The sequence below is a fragment of the Ranitomeya imitator genome, chromosome 3 (assembly GCF_032444005.1).
Source record: "Ranitomeya imitator isolate aRanImi1 chromosome 3, aRanImi1.pri, whole genome shotgun sequence".
NCBI lineage: Eukaryota > Metazoa > Chordata > Amphibia > Anura > Dendrobatidae > Ranitomeya > Ranitomeya imitator.
In genome coordinates this window covers 25,947,111-25,962,158 of record NC_091284.1, presented here as the reverse complement: position 1 = coordinate 25,962,158, position 15,048 = coordinate 25,947,111, and the positions used below count along the sequence as shown (strand labels likewise).

Below are 15,048 nucleotides of genomic sequence, written 5' to 3'. Positions count from 1 at the left end.
TGTACTGATGGAGGTTCTGGTGATGTATTCATGTACTGATGGTGGTCCTGGTGTCACAGTCAGGTACTGATGGTGGCTCTGGTGATGTAGTCATGTACTGATGGTGAATCTAGTGATGCATTAATGTACTATTGGTGGTTCTGGTGACCTATTTATGTACTTATGATCGTTCTGGTGATGTATTCATGTACTGATGGTGGTTCCGGTGACATTCGTGTACTGATGGTGGTTCTGGTGATGTATTTATTTACTGATTACATTTTTGGTGCCATATCCATGTACTATTGATGGATCTGGTACCCTAATTATGTACTGATGATGACTTTGGCTTCATATTCATGTACTGATGATGGCTCTGGCGATGAATATATCACCATAATCATAATAACTACATGAATACAGCACCTGAACAACCATCACTACTTGAATATGTCACCAGAACTGGAATACATCAGCAGAACCACCATCAGTTTTGTGCAAGCTCTATTTGTCGCAAGAAAGATGCAAAAACAAATCAGACGTATCTCTTTATTTATTATAGGGGCTGTTTATTTTCAATGAGGGTATTTTCCAAATGTTGGACACTTTAGCTGAAACCAAATGGGCCTGATTATAGTAACGCTTTATTAGTTTCCATAACTATGCTTGGGTTCTACATTTAAAATATAGGACATCACTGATGAATGTCGCGGTTTTTTCCCCTGTATTGTGTAAATGGTCAGCAAACAATTGGTCTTTCTATACGTTCCAAAACATGGATGGCTGAGCATTAATTCCCGACACTAAAGGTACATCAGCAGGATTCCTATTACTGGCGGTCACATCTGTAAACCAGTACATTATATTATGGCTGACAATATAAACTCGCCAAATCTCCAGTGTGAGCCCTTTCATGCATGGCATACAGCAGTGCTCCCCAACCTGTGTCTCTCCAGATTTTGCAGAATTACTACTCCCATGTCCTTGCATGATTGGAGTTAAGAGTTTTGCAGCAGCTGCAGAACCACAGGCACTGGTATAGAGGATGCCAATGTGAAGCATGCCCATTACACTGAGCTAATTAATGAATCCCTCATTTAGGAGTCAGATATAGGTGTAACAACCTCCGGCGTCGGCTGCACGAGCCCAGGGATTTTTATATTCATTCTTATGGAAATGTTTATGGCCACAAAACTGTGACTTTTTAATGACTGAGAAAGCCGCTCGACGTGAGAAGTTACATTATGGACAAGATGAGTGAAAGCGACCCCTTCAGACTAGTCGACGTTAGTAGAGGGGGAGAGGTTCAGCACTTCGGATGCCCCCATTAATTTCACTATAAGATTACAGTTCAGACAGTTCTCAGCCCACTGCTTGTTTGGCTGTCAGCTATTCTCTCCCGTAGATGCGCATGCGCGGCACAACTGAGCATGCATGTGTTCCATCCAAGCAGGAGGATTGGACATGTTTAAATCCGAAATCCCAGTTTAGTTTTCTACCGAAATCTGCCCCGTCAGAGGGATCGGTGGATCCCGGCAGAATCATCAGGTTCATAGGTATCATAAATGGCTCTTATACTTGGGCCCCCCATACTATGAACTAGAACGGAAAGACGCTCTGTACATGTCGCTTCCATTCCGGTGGACTCAAGTCGTAGCACTTTGAATGGATAGTCCCATACCTGAAAGCTATCCCCTAACCGACCGCTATGACCCCCAGCAATCCTGAAAATGGGGCTTTACCCTGTCATGAATGAAGAGGAGGTGCAAATGCTCCATTCATTGTCTATGAGACTGCCAAAAATAGCAGAGGACAGTTCTGTAGTCAGTGATTTCTCAGGATGGTTGGGGGTCCCATTGGTCAGACCACCAGAAATCAGTAAAATATGCCCTATCCTGTGAGAGGTAACTTTCAATTTTGGGAATAGTCTATTGAACTGATTGTCCTCCAGCTATCATAAGCCACCGATGCCAATTTATCAACATGTTTTTGCCAGAATTCAAAGTTGCGCAAAAAAGTTTGCAACGTTTGGAATTTTTACGCTGTGGAATAGTAGATGGAGAAGGGGCAAGTTCGGACAGCCAGAACGGAGCGGGATAGAGCTGGACGGAGCAGGACAGAGGACAGAGCAGAACGGAGCAGGATGGAGAAGGGCGGAGCTGGGCAGAGCAGAACAGAGCAGGAGGAAGCGGGACAGAGCAGAATAGAGAAGAACGGAGCAGGACGGAGCAGGATGGAGGACAGAGCAGGACGGAGGACAGAGCAGGAGGAAGTGGGATGGAGCAGGATAGAGAAGAACGGAGCAGGATGGAGGACAGAGCAGGAGGAAGTGGGATGGAGCAGGATAGAGAAGAACGGAGCAGGATGGAGGACAGAGCAGGAGGAAGTGGGATGGAGCAGGATAGAGAAGAACGGAGCAGGATGGAGGACAGAGCAGGAGGAAGTGGGATGGAGCAGGATAGAGAAGAACGGAGCAGGATGGAGGACAGAGCAGGAGGAAGTGGGATGGAGCAGGATAGAGAAGAACGGAGCTGGACGGAGCAGGATGGAGAAGGACAGAGCTGGACGGAGCAGGATGGAGAAGGACAGAGCTGGACGGAGGACAGAGCAGGAGGAAGTGGGACAGAGCAGAATAGAGAAGAACGGAGCTGGACGGAGCAGGATGGAGAAGGACAGAGCTGGACGGAGCAGGATGGAGAAGGACAGAGCTGGACGGAGCAGGATGGAGAAGGACAGAGCAGGACGGAGGACAGAGCAGGAGGAAGTGGGATGGAGCAGGATAGAGAAGAACGGAGCAGGATGGAGGACAGAGCAGGAGGAAGTGGGATGGAGCAGGATAGAGAAGAACGGAGCAGGATGGAGGACAGAGCAGGAGGAAGTGGGATGGAGCAGGATAGAGAAGAACGGAGCAGGATGGAGGACAGAGCAGGAGGAAGTGGGATGGAGCAGGATAGAGAAGAACGGAGCTGGACGGAGCAGGATGGAGAAGGACAGAGCTGGACGGAGCAGGATGGAGAAGGACAGAGCTGGACGGAGCAGGATGGAGAAGGACAGAGCAGGACGGAGGACAGAGCAGGAGGAAGTGGGATGGAGCAGGATAGAGAAGAACGGAGCAGGATGGAGGACAGAGCAGGAGGAAGTGGGATGGAGCAGGATAGAGAAGAACGGAGCAGGATGGAGGACAGAGCAGGAGGAAGTGGGATGGAGCAGGATAGAGAAGAACGGAGCAGGATGGAGGACAGAGCAGGAGGAAGTGGGATGGAGCAGGATAGAGAAGAACGGAGCTGGACGGAGCAGGATGGAGAAGGACAGAGCTGGACGGAGCAGGATGGAGAAGGACAGAGCTGGACGGAGGACAGAGCAGGAGGAAGTGGGACAGAGCAGAATAGAGAAGAACGGAGCTGGACGGAGCAGGATGGAGAAGGACAGAGCTGGACGGAGCAGGATGGAGAAGGACAGAGCTGGACGGAGCAGGATGGAGAAGGACAGAGCAGGACGGAGGACAGAGCAGGAGGAAGTGGGATGGAGCAGAATAGAGAAGAACGGAGCTGGACGGAGCAGGATGGAGAAGGACAGAGCAGGACGGAGGACAGAGCAGGAGGAAGTGGGATGGAGCAGGATAGAGAAGAACGGAGCTGGACGGAGCAGGATAGAGAAGAACGGAGCTGGACGGAGCAGGATGGAGAAGGACAGAGCAGGACGGAGGACAGAGCAGGAGGAAGTGGGATGGAGCAGGATAGAGAAGAACGGAGCTGGATGGAGCAGGATAGAGAAGAACGGAGCTGGACGGAGCAGGATAGAGAAGAATGGAGCTGGATGGAGCAGGATAGAGAAGAACGGAGCTGGACGGAGCAGGATAGAGAAGAACGGAGCTGGACGGAGCAGGATAGAGAATAACGGAGCTGGATGGAGCAGGATAGAGAAGAACGGAGCTGGACGGAGCAGGATAGAGAAGAACAGAGCTGGATGGAGCAGGATAGAGAAGAACGGAGCTGGACGGAGCAGGATGGAGGACAGAGCAGAACAGAACAGGACGGGGCAGGTTGGAGGACAGAGCAGAATGGGGCAGGATGGAGGACAGAGCAGAACAGGACGGGGCAGGATGGAGGACAGAGCAGAACAGAACAGGACGGGGCAGGATGGAGGAGACAGCAGAACAGAACAGGACGGGGCAGGATGGAGGACAAAGCAGAACAGAGCAGGACGGGGCAGGATGGAGGAGAGAGCAGAACAGAACAGGACGGGGCAGGATGGAGGACAGAGCAGAACAGAACAGGATGGGGCAGGATGGAGGAGAGAGCAGAACAGGACGGGGCAGGATGGAGGACAAAGCAGAACAGAACAGGACGGGGCAGGATGGAGGACAGAGCAGAACAGAACAGGATGGGGCAGGATGGAGGAGAGAGCAGAACAGAACAGGATGGGGCAGGATGGAGGACAGAGCAGAACAGAACAGGATGGGGCAGGATGGAGGAGAGAGCAGAACGGGGCAGGATGGAGGACAAAGCAGAACAGAGCAGGACGGAGCAGGATGGAGGACAGCAGAACAGAGCAGGATGGAGGACAGAGCAGAACAGAGCAGGACTGGGCAGGATGGAGCAGGACAGAGAAGGTCACATCAGGATGGAGCTGGACGGAGCAGGATGGAGGACAGCAGAACGGAGCAGGACAGAGAAGGACACAGCAGGACGGGCCTGGATGGAGCAGGATGGAGAAGGACTTGGATTGGTACCAGGAACCGCATTCTAAAAGGGGTTATCACTTGTAAGATTAGTCCTTCAATGGGTTAATTGCAACTTTTTAATAAACTTTTTTTTAGATCTCTATTTGCTGCCAACGAATGGAAACATTCACTATTACCTGCAGCATAGTAACATAGTAACATAGTTAGTAAGGCCGAAAAAAGACATTTGTCCATCCAGTTCAGCCTATATTCCATCATAATAAATCCCCAGATCTACGTCCTTCTACAGAACCTAATAATTGTATGATACAATATTGTTCTGCTCCAGGAAGACATCCAGGCCTCTCTTGAACCCCTCGACTGAGTTCGCCATCACCACCTCCTCAGGCAAGCAATTCCAGATTCTCACTGCCCTAACAGTAAAGAATCCTCTTCTATGTTGGTGGAAAAACCTTCTTTCCTCCAGACGCAAAGAATGCCCCCTTGTGCCCGTCACCTTCCTTGGTATAAACAGATCCTCAGCGAGATATTTGTATTGTCCCCTTATATACTTATACATGGTTATTAGATCGCCCCTCAGTCGTCTTTTTTCTAGACTAAATAATCCTAATTTCGCTAATCTATCTGGGTATTGTAGTTCTCCCATCCCCTTTATTAATTTTGTTGCCCTCCTTTGTACTCTCTCTAGTTCCATTATATCCTTCCTGAGCACCGGTGCCCAAAACTGGACACAGTACTCCATGTGCGGTCTAACTAGGGATTTGTACAGAGGCAGTATAATGCTCTCATCATGTGTATCCAGAACTCTTTTAATGCACCCCATAATCCTGTTTGCCTTGGCCGCTGCTGCCTGGCACTGGCTGCTCCAGGTAAGTTTATCATTAACTAGGATCCCCAAGTCCTTCTCCCTGTCAGATTTACCCAGTGGTTTCCCATTCAGTGTGTAATGGTGATATTGATTCCTTCTTCCCATGTGTAGAACCTTACATTTATCATTGTTAAACCTCATCTGCCACCTTTCAGCCCAAGTTTCCAACTTATCCAGATCCATCTGTAGCAGAATACTATCTTCTCTTGTATTAACTGCTTTACATAGTTTTGTATCATCTGCAAATATCGATATTTTACTGTGTAAACCTTCTACCAGATCATTAATGAATATGTTGAAGAGAACAGGTCCCAATACCGACCCCTGCGGTACCCCACTGGTCACAGCGACCCAGTTAGAGACTATACCATTTATAACCACCCTCTGCTTTCTATCACTAAGCCAGTTACTAACCCATTTACACACATTTTCCCCCAGACCAAGCATTCTCATTTTGTGTACCAACCTCTTGTGCGGCACGGTATCAAACGCTTTGGAAAAATCGAGATATACCACGTCCAATGACTCACCGTGGTCCAGTCTATAGCTTACCTCTTCATAAAAACTGATTAGATTGGTTTGACAGGAGCGATTTCTCATAAACCCATGCTGATATGGAGTTAAACAGTTATTCTCATTGAGATAATCCAGAATAAAAGATAAAAAAAAACTGCAAAGATCTAATACTCCTTATCGCAGAGGGTTTGTTACTATTGTATCCAGTCTGGACAATCCTCTGTGAGCTCCCCAGGATGGACTACACTTCATCTGCATTGATACATTGTAACAATGTGCTGCTCATGGATTTAGCTCCCAGAGGATTCTCCATGCTGGATACAATTGTAACGAACCCTCAGCGGGGAGTTTTGTGGTGCCTTATAAATGCAATTTTGGGCAAAATGTTTGCAAAGAATGTAGTTTGTTGAGCTGATGGGCTGTCCTATGTTGGAGCAAACGGACTATAAAGCCGAGCAATAAATCGTACAGTCTGCGCGGCTTCATCAGTAAATGAGGTGCAGCATGGAAACGGTTAATCCATTCTTTTTCCCTCCATGTTGCAGATTTGGTAGAAGTGAAAGTTTTCTTGGTGGAACAGAGGGGTTTAACATGGGGTAAGCTGCTTAGTGGCTGTGAATTATCGCTCAGCTGTGACTCCATCCACTGTGTAATGTTATTTGAGGCTCTTCTGCTCTTAATGGGATGACTGGATATATAACGTATCTGCGGGTATAATGCCGGCGCCGGAGAGGTGCACTTAATGCCGGATTTTATGCCAATGTATGGAGAAAAAGACAATTTGGAGGAGTGAATGAGAAGCTTCGGAGGACTTAGCATATAGAAAGCTATGGAGGCGCTTAAAGAGCATTTCTGCCCAAAATGTATTTATCCTCGGATACAATCAGTATCAGGTATAACACTAAGAGGAAATCCCCATTAAATACATCGTCCATGGTCTCGAAATGTGCAACTTGCTGCAAAAAATGTCTTGAGCCCACCTCCCCCAACGTCAGCAGCAGTTTGTTGACTTCGAAAGCAGAGAGGAAAAAAGTATGCAAATGGATTAAATAATCAAGTAATTTTACTTGATCTAGTCTCTATTCCTACTCTTTTATGTAAATACGGAATGAGGGACACTTTTTAAGTCTAAAAATAGGTTATATGCCTCTATAGAGACAGAGAGAGAAACAGCCAGAGAGATTCTGCCAAGACATCCATACATTCAAAGGACCAGAGACAGGACAGCAGCCATTTTACATCATGGCTCCATCACGAGGGACACGGATCTATCTTTCCACAGGAAACAACCTAGGGGTTTTCGGCCCTGATTGGAAGAATACAGATCTGCTCTATTGACCATCGCTGAACCATGGATACGTTTGGAGAAGCCAGGTTGTGATCCTCAGAACAACTGGCCTTGTACCTTGTATGGACTCTATGAACTGTCATCTTCCTATGCTTGTCGTTACCTCCTCTCTGTGTGCGTGTCACAGGTGGAGAAACCCACCCTGGAAGATGAAGCCAGGTTGTGATCCTCCGATCAACTGGCCTTGTATGGACTGAATGGAGAGTCATCTTCCTACGTGAGACTCTGTAATGTGCACCATTTTGGGTACTGGGTACATCTGAGACTGAAGAACCTGTAGATTTCTGGATCTTCTCCTGAGATGGTTTACAACTTTGTGAATAATGAGGTTTCGCTGTGTCCTGAAATATTTTTGGATTCATCATTGCTCTTATCTGGATGGTTTGAGGGCCATCCACGTGTCTTCTCGTAAATGTGAGATGGTCACTGATGTCACTCTTGGTTAGCAGTATCTTCTCCCTGAATCTTGGTTTTCTTCTTGATTACAAGGATTCCTTTATTATGGTTCTTTACCTTGTCAATGAGTCATGAATTCGAATCGTAGCTGAGGCTGGAGAAACTGCAGATCTCCAAATCTTCTTCTGAGATGTCTCACGTCTTTCTGGATGAAAAGTTGTTGTTGCGTCCTGAAGTCTTTTTGAATTCAACAAATAGCTACTTTCTGGATAATCTTCAAGTCAATGTGAAATGGATAGAGGACCATCCAAATATTTTCTTGTAAATGTGAGGCAATCAGTAATGTTACTCTTGGATATCATTGCATTCCCCTTGATCTTCCGTTTGCTCCTATAAATCAAATTGTTGCTGGATTCTATATTCTTATGCAGCAGTGAACATGGATCATATCGGAGTCTGAAGAAGTTGCTGCTCCTTGGATCTTCTTCTTAGATGTTTCACAATGTTATTGAGAATGAGTTGAAGATTTCTCCAATTTGGTTGGTCCCCAAGCGAAAATGAAACAGCTTAAGGACCATGCAGATGTTTTCTTGGAAATATGAAATGACCACGGTTGTTCCTCTCAGATAAGACAGTCTTTTCATTGCTCCTCTGATTGTTGTTTTGAATGTACCCATGAATTCCAGCCTCTTCGTTATCATGAAGTCATGAACATGGATCCTAGCTGAGGCTGAAGAGCTCCAAATCTTCTTCTGAGATATATCTTGCGTTGTTGGATGATGGGTTTCTTTTTGGATTTATCATTTTCTCCAGTCTTGAAGCTCCTCAAGTCAATATGAAATAATTTGAAGGCCATTAACGTTTTCTCTTAAATGTGAGATGACCATTGATGATGCTCTTGATTAGCAGTGTTATCTCCATGCTCTTCTCCATGCTCCAATTAGTCCCACTGTTGCTTGACCTCTTATTTGTCATGGAGTCATGGTCATGGATCTCAGCTAAAGCTGGAGAATCTGGAGATCTCCTGAACTTATGATCTGTTTCACGACTTCTTGGATGAGTTATGGTAGCGTCCCAAAATCTTTTTGGAATCGTCATTGCTCCAATTCATCTTCACTGGGAAATATTGACTCTCAACGTAGTTCTCTGACGTCCTACAGCTTCGTGCATGCCATGAATTTATGGACTCACACATGGGCATAATTATCGGGAATATGGTGTCATATTGCTCATGATACTCTGGGTTGCATAGTTCGGAGTGGTCAACATCATGGGCAGAGAGTCGAGGACCTGAATATAGCATTTATTGAAGTATGTTGCGATTCCAACCATGCTCATGAGCGCAAGTCCTTAGTCTACATCTAGAGGGTCATCGTACCATATTTTTGAATAGTGTCTCGTTAACTTCTAATAGGAGGTTCCGAAACAACAGATTATAAAAACTAAAAATCTCCTTCAATAGTAAAAAAAAACAAAACAAAAAAACAACAAACCTCTTTGGATTCTTTCTTTAAGGATAAATGACGCTTCACATACGCGGCGCTCTGCCGAATTGTCATTCCCGAGGATTCCGGTTGATCTACGCTCGTTGGTATTGATTCGTGTCCAGTACTACATAATAGAGCACTTTAGTAGCTGGAAATGATCTGAAATATATTTTGTGACAACTAATGAAAAGCATAATTACTGCACGTAGCGCAAAAATCAATGCGGATGTCAGAGAGTGTGTAACGCAGCTAATGTCACCCGGAGAGTGCGAAGAACATGGGAAAATTCTGTCCTTCCCTGTCGTTACAGTTACTTACCCGGTCTCGCCTGCGGTGAGGATCTGTTACATTGTATTCTTATATTCCTGTAATTGCAAACCAATAATCAGGTGTTAGGAAAGTTATGTAAAAGTCACAGGGGCCGCTCCTGATGGAGTTTGATACTTTTGTGGTTGTTTTATAGCTGTTCCCAGTTTATGGTCATTATTCTGGCAGCCTGAGGTCTGCACATGTTCTCAATAACATTTCATGCACAGAACATTTTACAGAGACTGCTGCCCCCCCCGTTTTCAATGATGCCCTTCATTCCCATTCACTTTGATACATTGGTCTCCATTCTTTTTTATATCTTAATTTCTCTATCTTCTCCATTGGCTCTGTAAGAGTACATCGGACTGCACTTGTATGACATTTGATTGCAGTCCGATGTTTCTCATGCAACCATAGACTTGAATGAGTGAATGCGATCCAATTATCGAATGCACTTGCAGCATATCGGAGATCTGCACTGCCCCATAGTATAACATTGGACCGAGCGCTATCTGGTAAAACATTGCTTGGCACTCAGCCATGTTATAATCAAGTGTGAGCGTAATCGTAGAAAAAGCAGTAGGTATGGGAGGGATTGTACACAGATCTCCACAGTTTGGAGAGAAAGAAGGGAAGAGAAAAGAGGCTGTAGAAAAGCTCACATCCAGCCTATATTACTGGGAGACACACAGACCTCACATCCAGCCTATATTACTGGGAGACACACAGAGCTCACATCCAGCCTATATCACTGGGAGAGACACACAGAGCTCACATCCAGCCTATATTACTGGGAGAGACACACAGAACTCACATCCAGCCTATATTACTGGGAGACACACAGACCTCACATCCAGCCTATATTACTGGGAGACACACAGACCTCACATGCAGCCTATATTACTGGGAGAGACACACAAGCCTCATATCCAGCCTATATTACTGGAGAGACACACAGACCTCACATCCAGCCTATATTACCGGGAGAGACACACAGAGCTCACATCCAGCCTATATTACTGGGAGAGACACAAAGATCTCACATCCAGCCTATATTACTGGGAGAGACACAGACCTCACATGCAGCCTATATTACTGGGAGAGACACACAGACCTCACATCCAGCCTATATTACCGGGAGAGACACACAGAGCTCACATCCAGCCTATATTACTGGGAGAGACACACAGACCTCACATCCAGCCTATATTACTGGGAGAGACACAGACCTCACATGCAGCCTATATTACTGGGAGAGACACACAGACCTCACATGCAGCCTATATTACTGGGAGAGACACACAGACCTCACATCCAGCCTATATTACTGGGAGAGACACACAGACCTCACATCCAGCCTATATTACTGGGAGAGACACACAGACTTTACATCCAGCCTATATTACTAGGAGAGACACACAGAGCTCACATCCAGCCTATATTACTGGGAGAGAAACACAGACCTTACATCCAGCCTATATTACTGGGAGAGACACACAGACCTCACATGTAGCCTATATTACTGGGAGAGACACACAGACCTCACATGCAGCCTATATTACTGGGAGACACACAAGCCTTATATCCAGCCTATATTACTGGAGAGACGCACAGACCTCACATCCAGCCTATAATACTGGGAGAGACACAGACCTCACATGCAGCCTATATTACTGGGAGAGACACACAAGCCTCATATCCAGCCTATATTACTGGAGAGACACACAAGCCTCACATCCAGCCTATCTTACTGGGAGAGACACACAAGCCTTATTTCCAGCCTAAATTACTGGGAGAGACACACAGACCTCAAATCCAGACTATATTACTGGGAGACTGTTATGACCTGGTGGTTAGGAGCACCCGACCTGATAGTTAAACTCATACATGACGAGCTCTGGGATGTGGGAGCTCTGCTGACCGCAAGCCCTAATCCTATCGCACACACTAAAAATAGCCGTGGAGCGCTCCTGACGCTCCCTAGGCGCCTCGTCACAGCCTCAGAGCTAGCTAGCCCTAGAGATAGAACATAGTAACATAGTAACATAGTTAGTAAGGCCGAAAAAAGACATTTGTCCATCCAGTTCAGCCTATATTCCATCATAATAAATCCCCAGATCTACGTCCTTCTACAGAACCTAATAATTGTATGATACAATATTGTTCTGCTCCAGGAAGACATCCAGGCCTCTCTTGAACCCCTCGACTGAGTTCGCCATCACCACCTCCTCAGGCAAGCAATTCCAGATTCTCACTGCCCTAACAGTAAAGAATCCTCTTCTATGTTGGTGGAAAAACCTTCTCTCCTCCAGACGCAAAGAATGCCCCCTTGTGCCCGTCACCTTCCTTGGTATAAACAGATCCTCAGCGAGATATTTGTATTGTCCCCTTATATACTTATACATGGTTATTAGATCGTCCCTCAGTCGTCTTTTTTCTAGACTAAATAATCCTAATTTCGCTAATCTATCTGGGTATTGTAGTTCTCCCATCCCCTTTATTAATTTTGTTGCCCTCCTTTGTACTCTCTCTAGTTCCATTATATCCTTCATGAGCACCGGTGCCCAAAACTGGACACAGTACTCCATGTGCGGTCTAACTAGGGATTTGTACAGAGGCAGTATAATGCTCTCATCATGTGTATCCAGACCTCTTTTAATGCACCCCATGATCCTGTTTGCCTTGGCAGCTGCTGCCTGGCACTGGCTGCTCCAGGTAAGTTTATCATTAACTAGGATCCCCAAGTCCTTCTCCCTGTCAGATTTACCCAGTGGTTTCCCATTCAGTGTGTAATGGTGACATTGATTCCTTCTTCCCATGTGTATAACCTTACATTTATCATTGTTAAACCTCATCTGCCACCTTTCAGCCCAAGTTTCCAACTTATCCAGATCCATCTGTAGCAGAATACTATCTTCTCTTGTATTAACTGCTTTACATAGTTTTGTATCATCTGCAAATATCGATATTTTACTGTGTAAACCTTCTACCAGATCATTAATGAATATGTTGAAGAGAACAGGTCCCAATACCGACCCCTGCGGTACCCCACTGGTCACAGCGACCCAGTTAGAGACTATACCATTTATAACCACCCTCTGCTTTCTATCACTAAGCCAGTTACTAACCCATTTACACACATTTTCCCCCAGACCAAGCATTCTCATTTTGTGTACCAACCTCTTGTGCGGCACGGTATCAAACGCTTTGGAAAAATCGAGATATACCACGTCCAATGACTCACCGTGGTCCAGCCTATAGCTTACCTCTTCATAAAAACTGATTAGATTGGTTTGACAGGAGCGATTTCTCATAAACCCATGCTGATATGGAGTTAAACAGTTATTCTCATTGAGATAATCCAGAATAACATCCCTCAGAAACCCTTCAAATATTTTACCAACAATAGAGGTTAGACTTACTGGCCTATAATTTCCAGGTTCACTTTTAGAGCCCTTTTTGAATATTGGCACCACATTTGCTATGCGCCAGTCCTGCGGAACAGAAAATAAAGCCTACCTTGCCTCAGAGAAATTCCCCAAAGGAATAGGCAGCCCCTCACATATAATGACTGTGAGTAAAGATGAAAGTCACAAACGCAGAAATTAAATAGGTTTCAGCAAAGGGAGGCCAGACTTACTAAATAGACAGAGGATAGGAAAGGAATCTTTGCGGTCAGCACAAAAACCTACAAAAGACCACGCAGAGTGTGCAAAAGGGTCCTCCGCACCGACTCACGGTGCGGGGTGCCACTCTGCATCCCAGAGCTTCCAGCTAGCAAGACAAAATCAGGATAACCAGCTGGACAAAGAAACAATGAGCAAAAATAACAATAAGGAACTTAGCCTCTGCAGGAGAAGACAGGTCACCAGGCAGATCCAGGAGCGAACTGAACCAATGCAAAAACATTGACAGCTGGCATGGAGTAACGATCTGAGTGGAGCTAAATAGAGAAGCCAACCAAAGGATAAACCACGTCACCTGTGTAAGGAACCTCAGAAGCAGCAGCTTCACTCATAGCCACCAGAGGGAGCCCATAGACAGAACTCGCCGAAGTACCATTCACGACCACAGGAGGGAGTTCGACAACAGAATTCACAACAGTAACAGTACAGCTGGCCCAAAGTATTAATGCATCTCAATAGAGGGATAAGAGGACTTCTGAGACCATTTTTTTTTCTTTGCACTGTGTTTTGTCTTTCTTTTCCCGTAGACCTTTGGGTGGTTCAGGACACAGGTGTAGAGATGGACATTCAGGGTCTATCCTCTTGTGTGGATCATCTCACTACAAGGATACAAAACATTCAAGATTTTGTGGTTCAGAATCCTATGTTAGAGCCTAGAATTCCTATTCCTGATTTATTTTCTGGGGATAGACCTAGATTCTTGAATTTCAAAAATAATTGTAAACTGTTTCTAGCTTTGAAACCCCGCTCCTCTGGTGACCCCGTTCAACAAGTAAAAATCATAATTTCTTTGTTGCGTGGTGACCCTCAAGACTGGGCATTTTCCCTTGCACCAGGAGATCCTGCATTGCGAGATGTAGATGCGTTTTTTTCTGGCGCTTGGATTGCTTTATGATGAACCAAATTCAGTGGATCAGGCAGAGAAAATCTTGCTGGCTTTGTGTCAGGGTCAGGATGAAGCGGAGGTGTACTGTCAGAAGTTTAGAAAGTGGTCTGTGCTTACTCAGTGGAATGAATGTGCCCTGGTGGCAATTTTCAGAAAGGGTCTTTCTGAAGCCCTTAAGGATGTCATGGTGGGATTTCCCACGCCTGCTGGTCTGAATGAGTCTATGTCCTTGGCCATTCAGATCGATTGGCGCATGCGTAAGCGCAAAGCTGTGCACCATCTGGCGGTATTCTCTGAGCATAGGCCTGAGCCTATGCAGTGTGATAGGACTTCGACCAGAGCTGAATGGCAAGAACACAGACGTCGGAATGGGCTGTGTTTTTACTGTGGTGGTTCCACTCATGCTATCTTCGATTGTCCTAAGCGCACTAAGCGGTTCGCTAGGTCTACCACCATTGGTACAGTACAGTCTAAATTTCTTTTGTCCGTTACTCTGATTTGCTCTCTGTCGTCCTATTCTGTAATGGCATTTGTGGATTCAGGCGCTGCCCTGAATTTGATGGACTTGGAGTTTGCCAGGCGCTGTGGTTTTTTCTTGGAGCCCTTGCAGTATCCTATTCCATTGAGAGGAATTGATGCTACGACTTTGGCCAAGAATAAGCCTCAGTACTGGACTCAATTGACCATGTGCATGGCTCCTGCACGTCAGGAGGATATTCGCTTTTTGGTGTTGCATAATCTGCATGATGTGGTCGTTTTGGGGTTGCCATGGCTACAGGTCCATAATCCTGTGTTGGATTGGAAATCTATGTCTGTGTCCGGCTGGGGTTGTCAGGGGGTACATGGTGATGTTCCATTGCTGTCAATTTCGCCATCCACTCCTTCTGAA

The 15,048-nt window shown here is 45.9% G+C and overlaps 1 protein-coding gene across 1 annotated transcript; it reads left to right on the top strand.

Moving 5' to 3' along the window:
- Positions 1–2,256: 2,256 nt before the first annotated feature.
- On the top strand, positions 2,257–3,876 carry LOC138671533 (eukaryotic translation initiation factor 3 subunit A-like). The gene has a single exon (XM_069759710.1). The coding sequence runs from the start codon at positions 2,257–2,259 to the stop codon at positions 3,874–3,876; it is 1,620 nt and encodes a 539-aa protein (XP_069615811.1).
- The last annotated feature ends 11,172 nt before the right edge of the window (positions 3,877–15,048 follow it).

Coding starts and splice junctions, on each gene's coding strand:
- LOC138671533 (XM_069759710.1), top strand. CDS start 2,257: ATGGAGCAGGATAGAGAAGAACGGAGCAGGATGGAGGACAGAGCAGGA.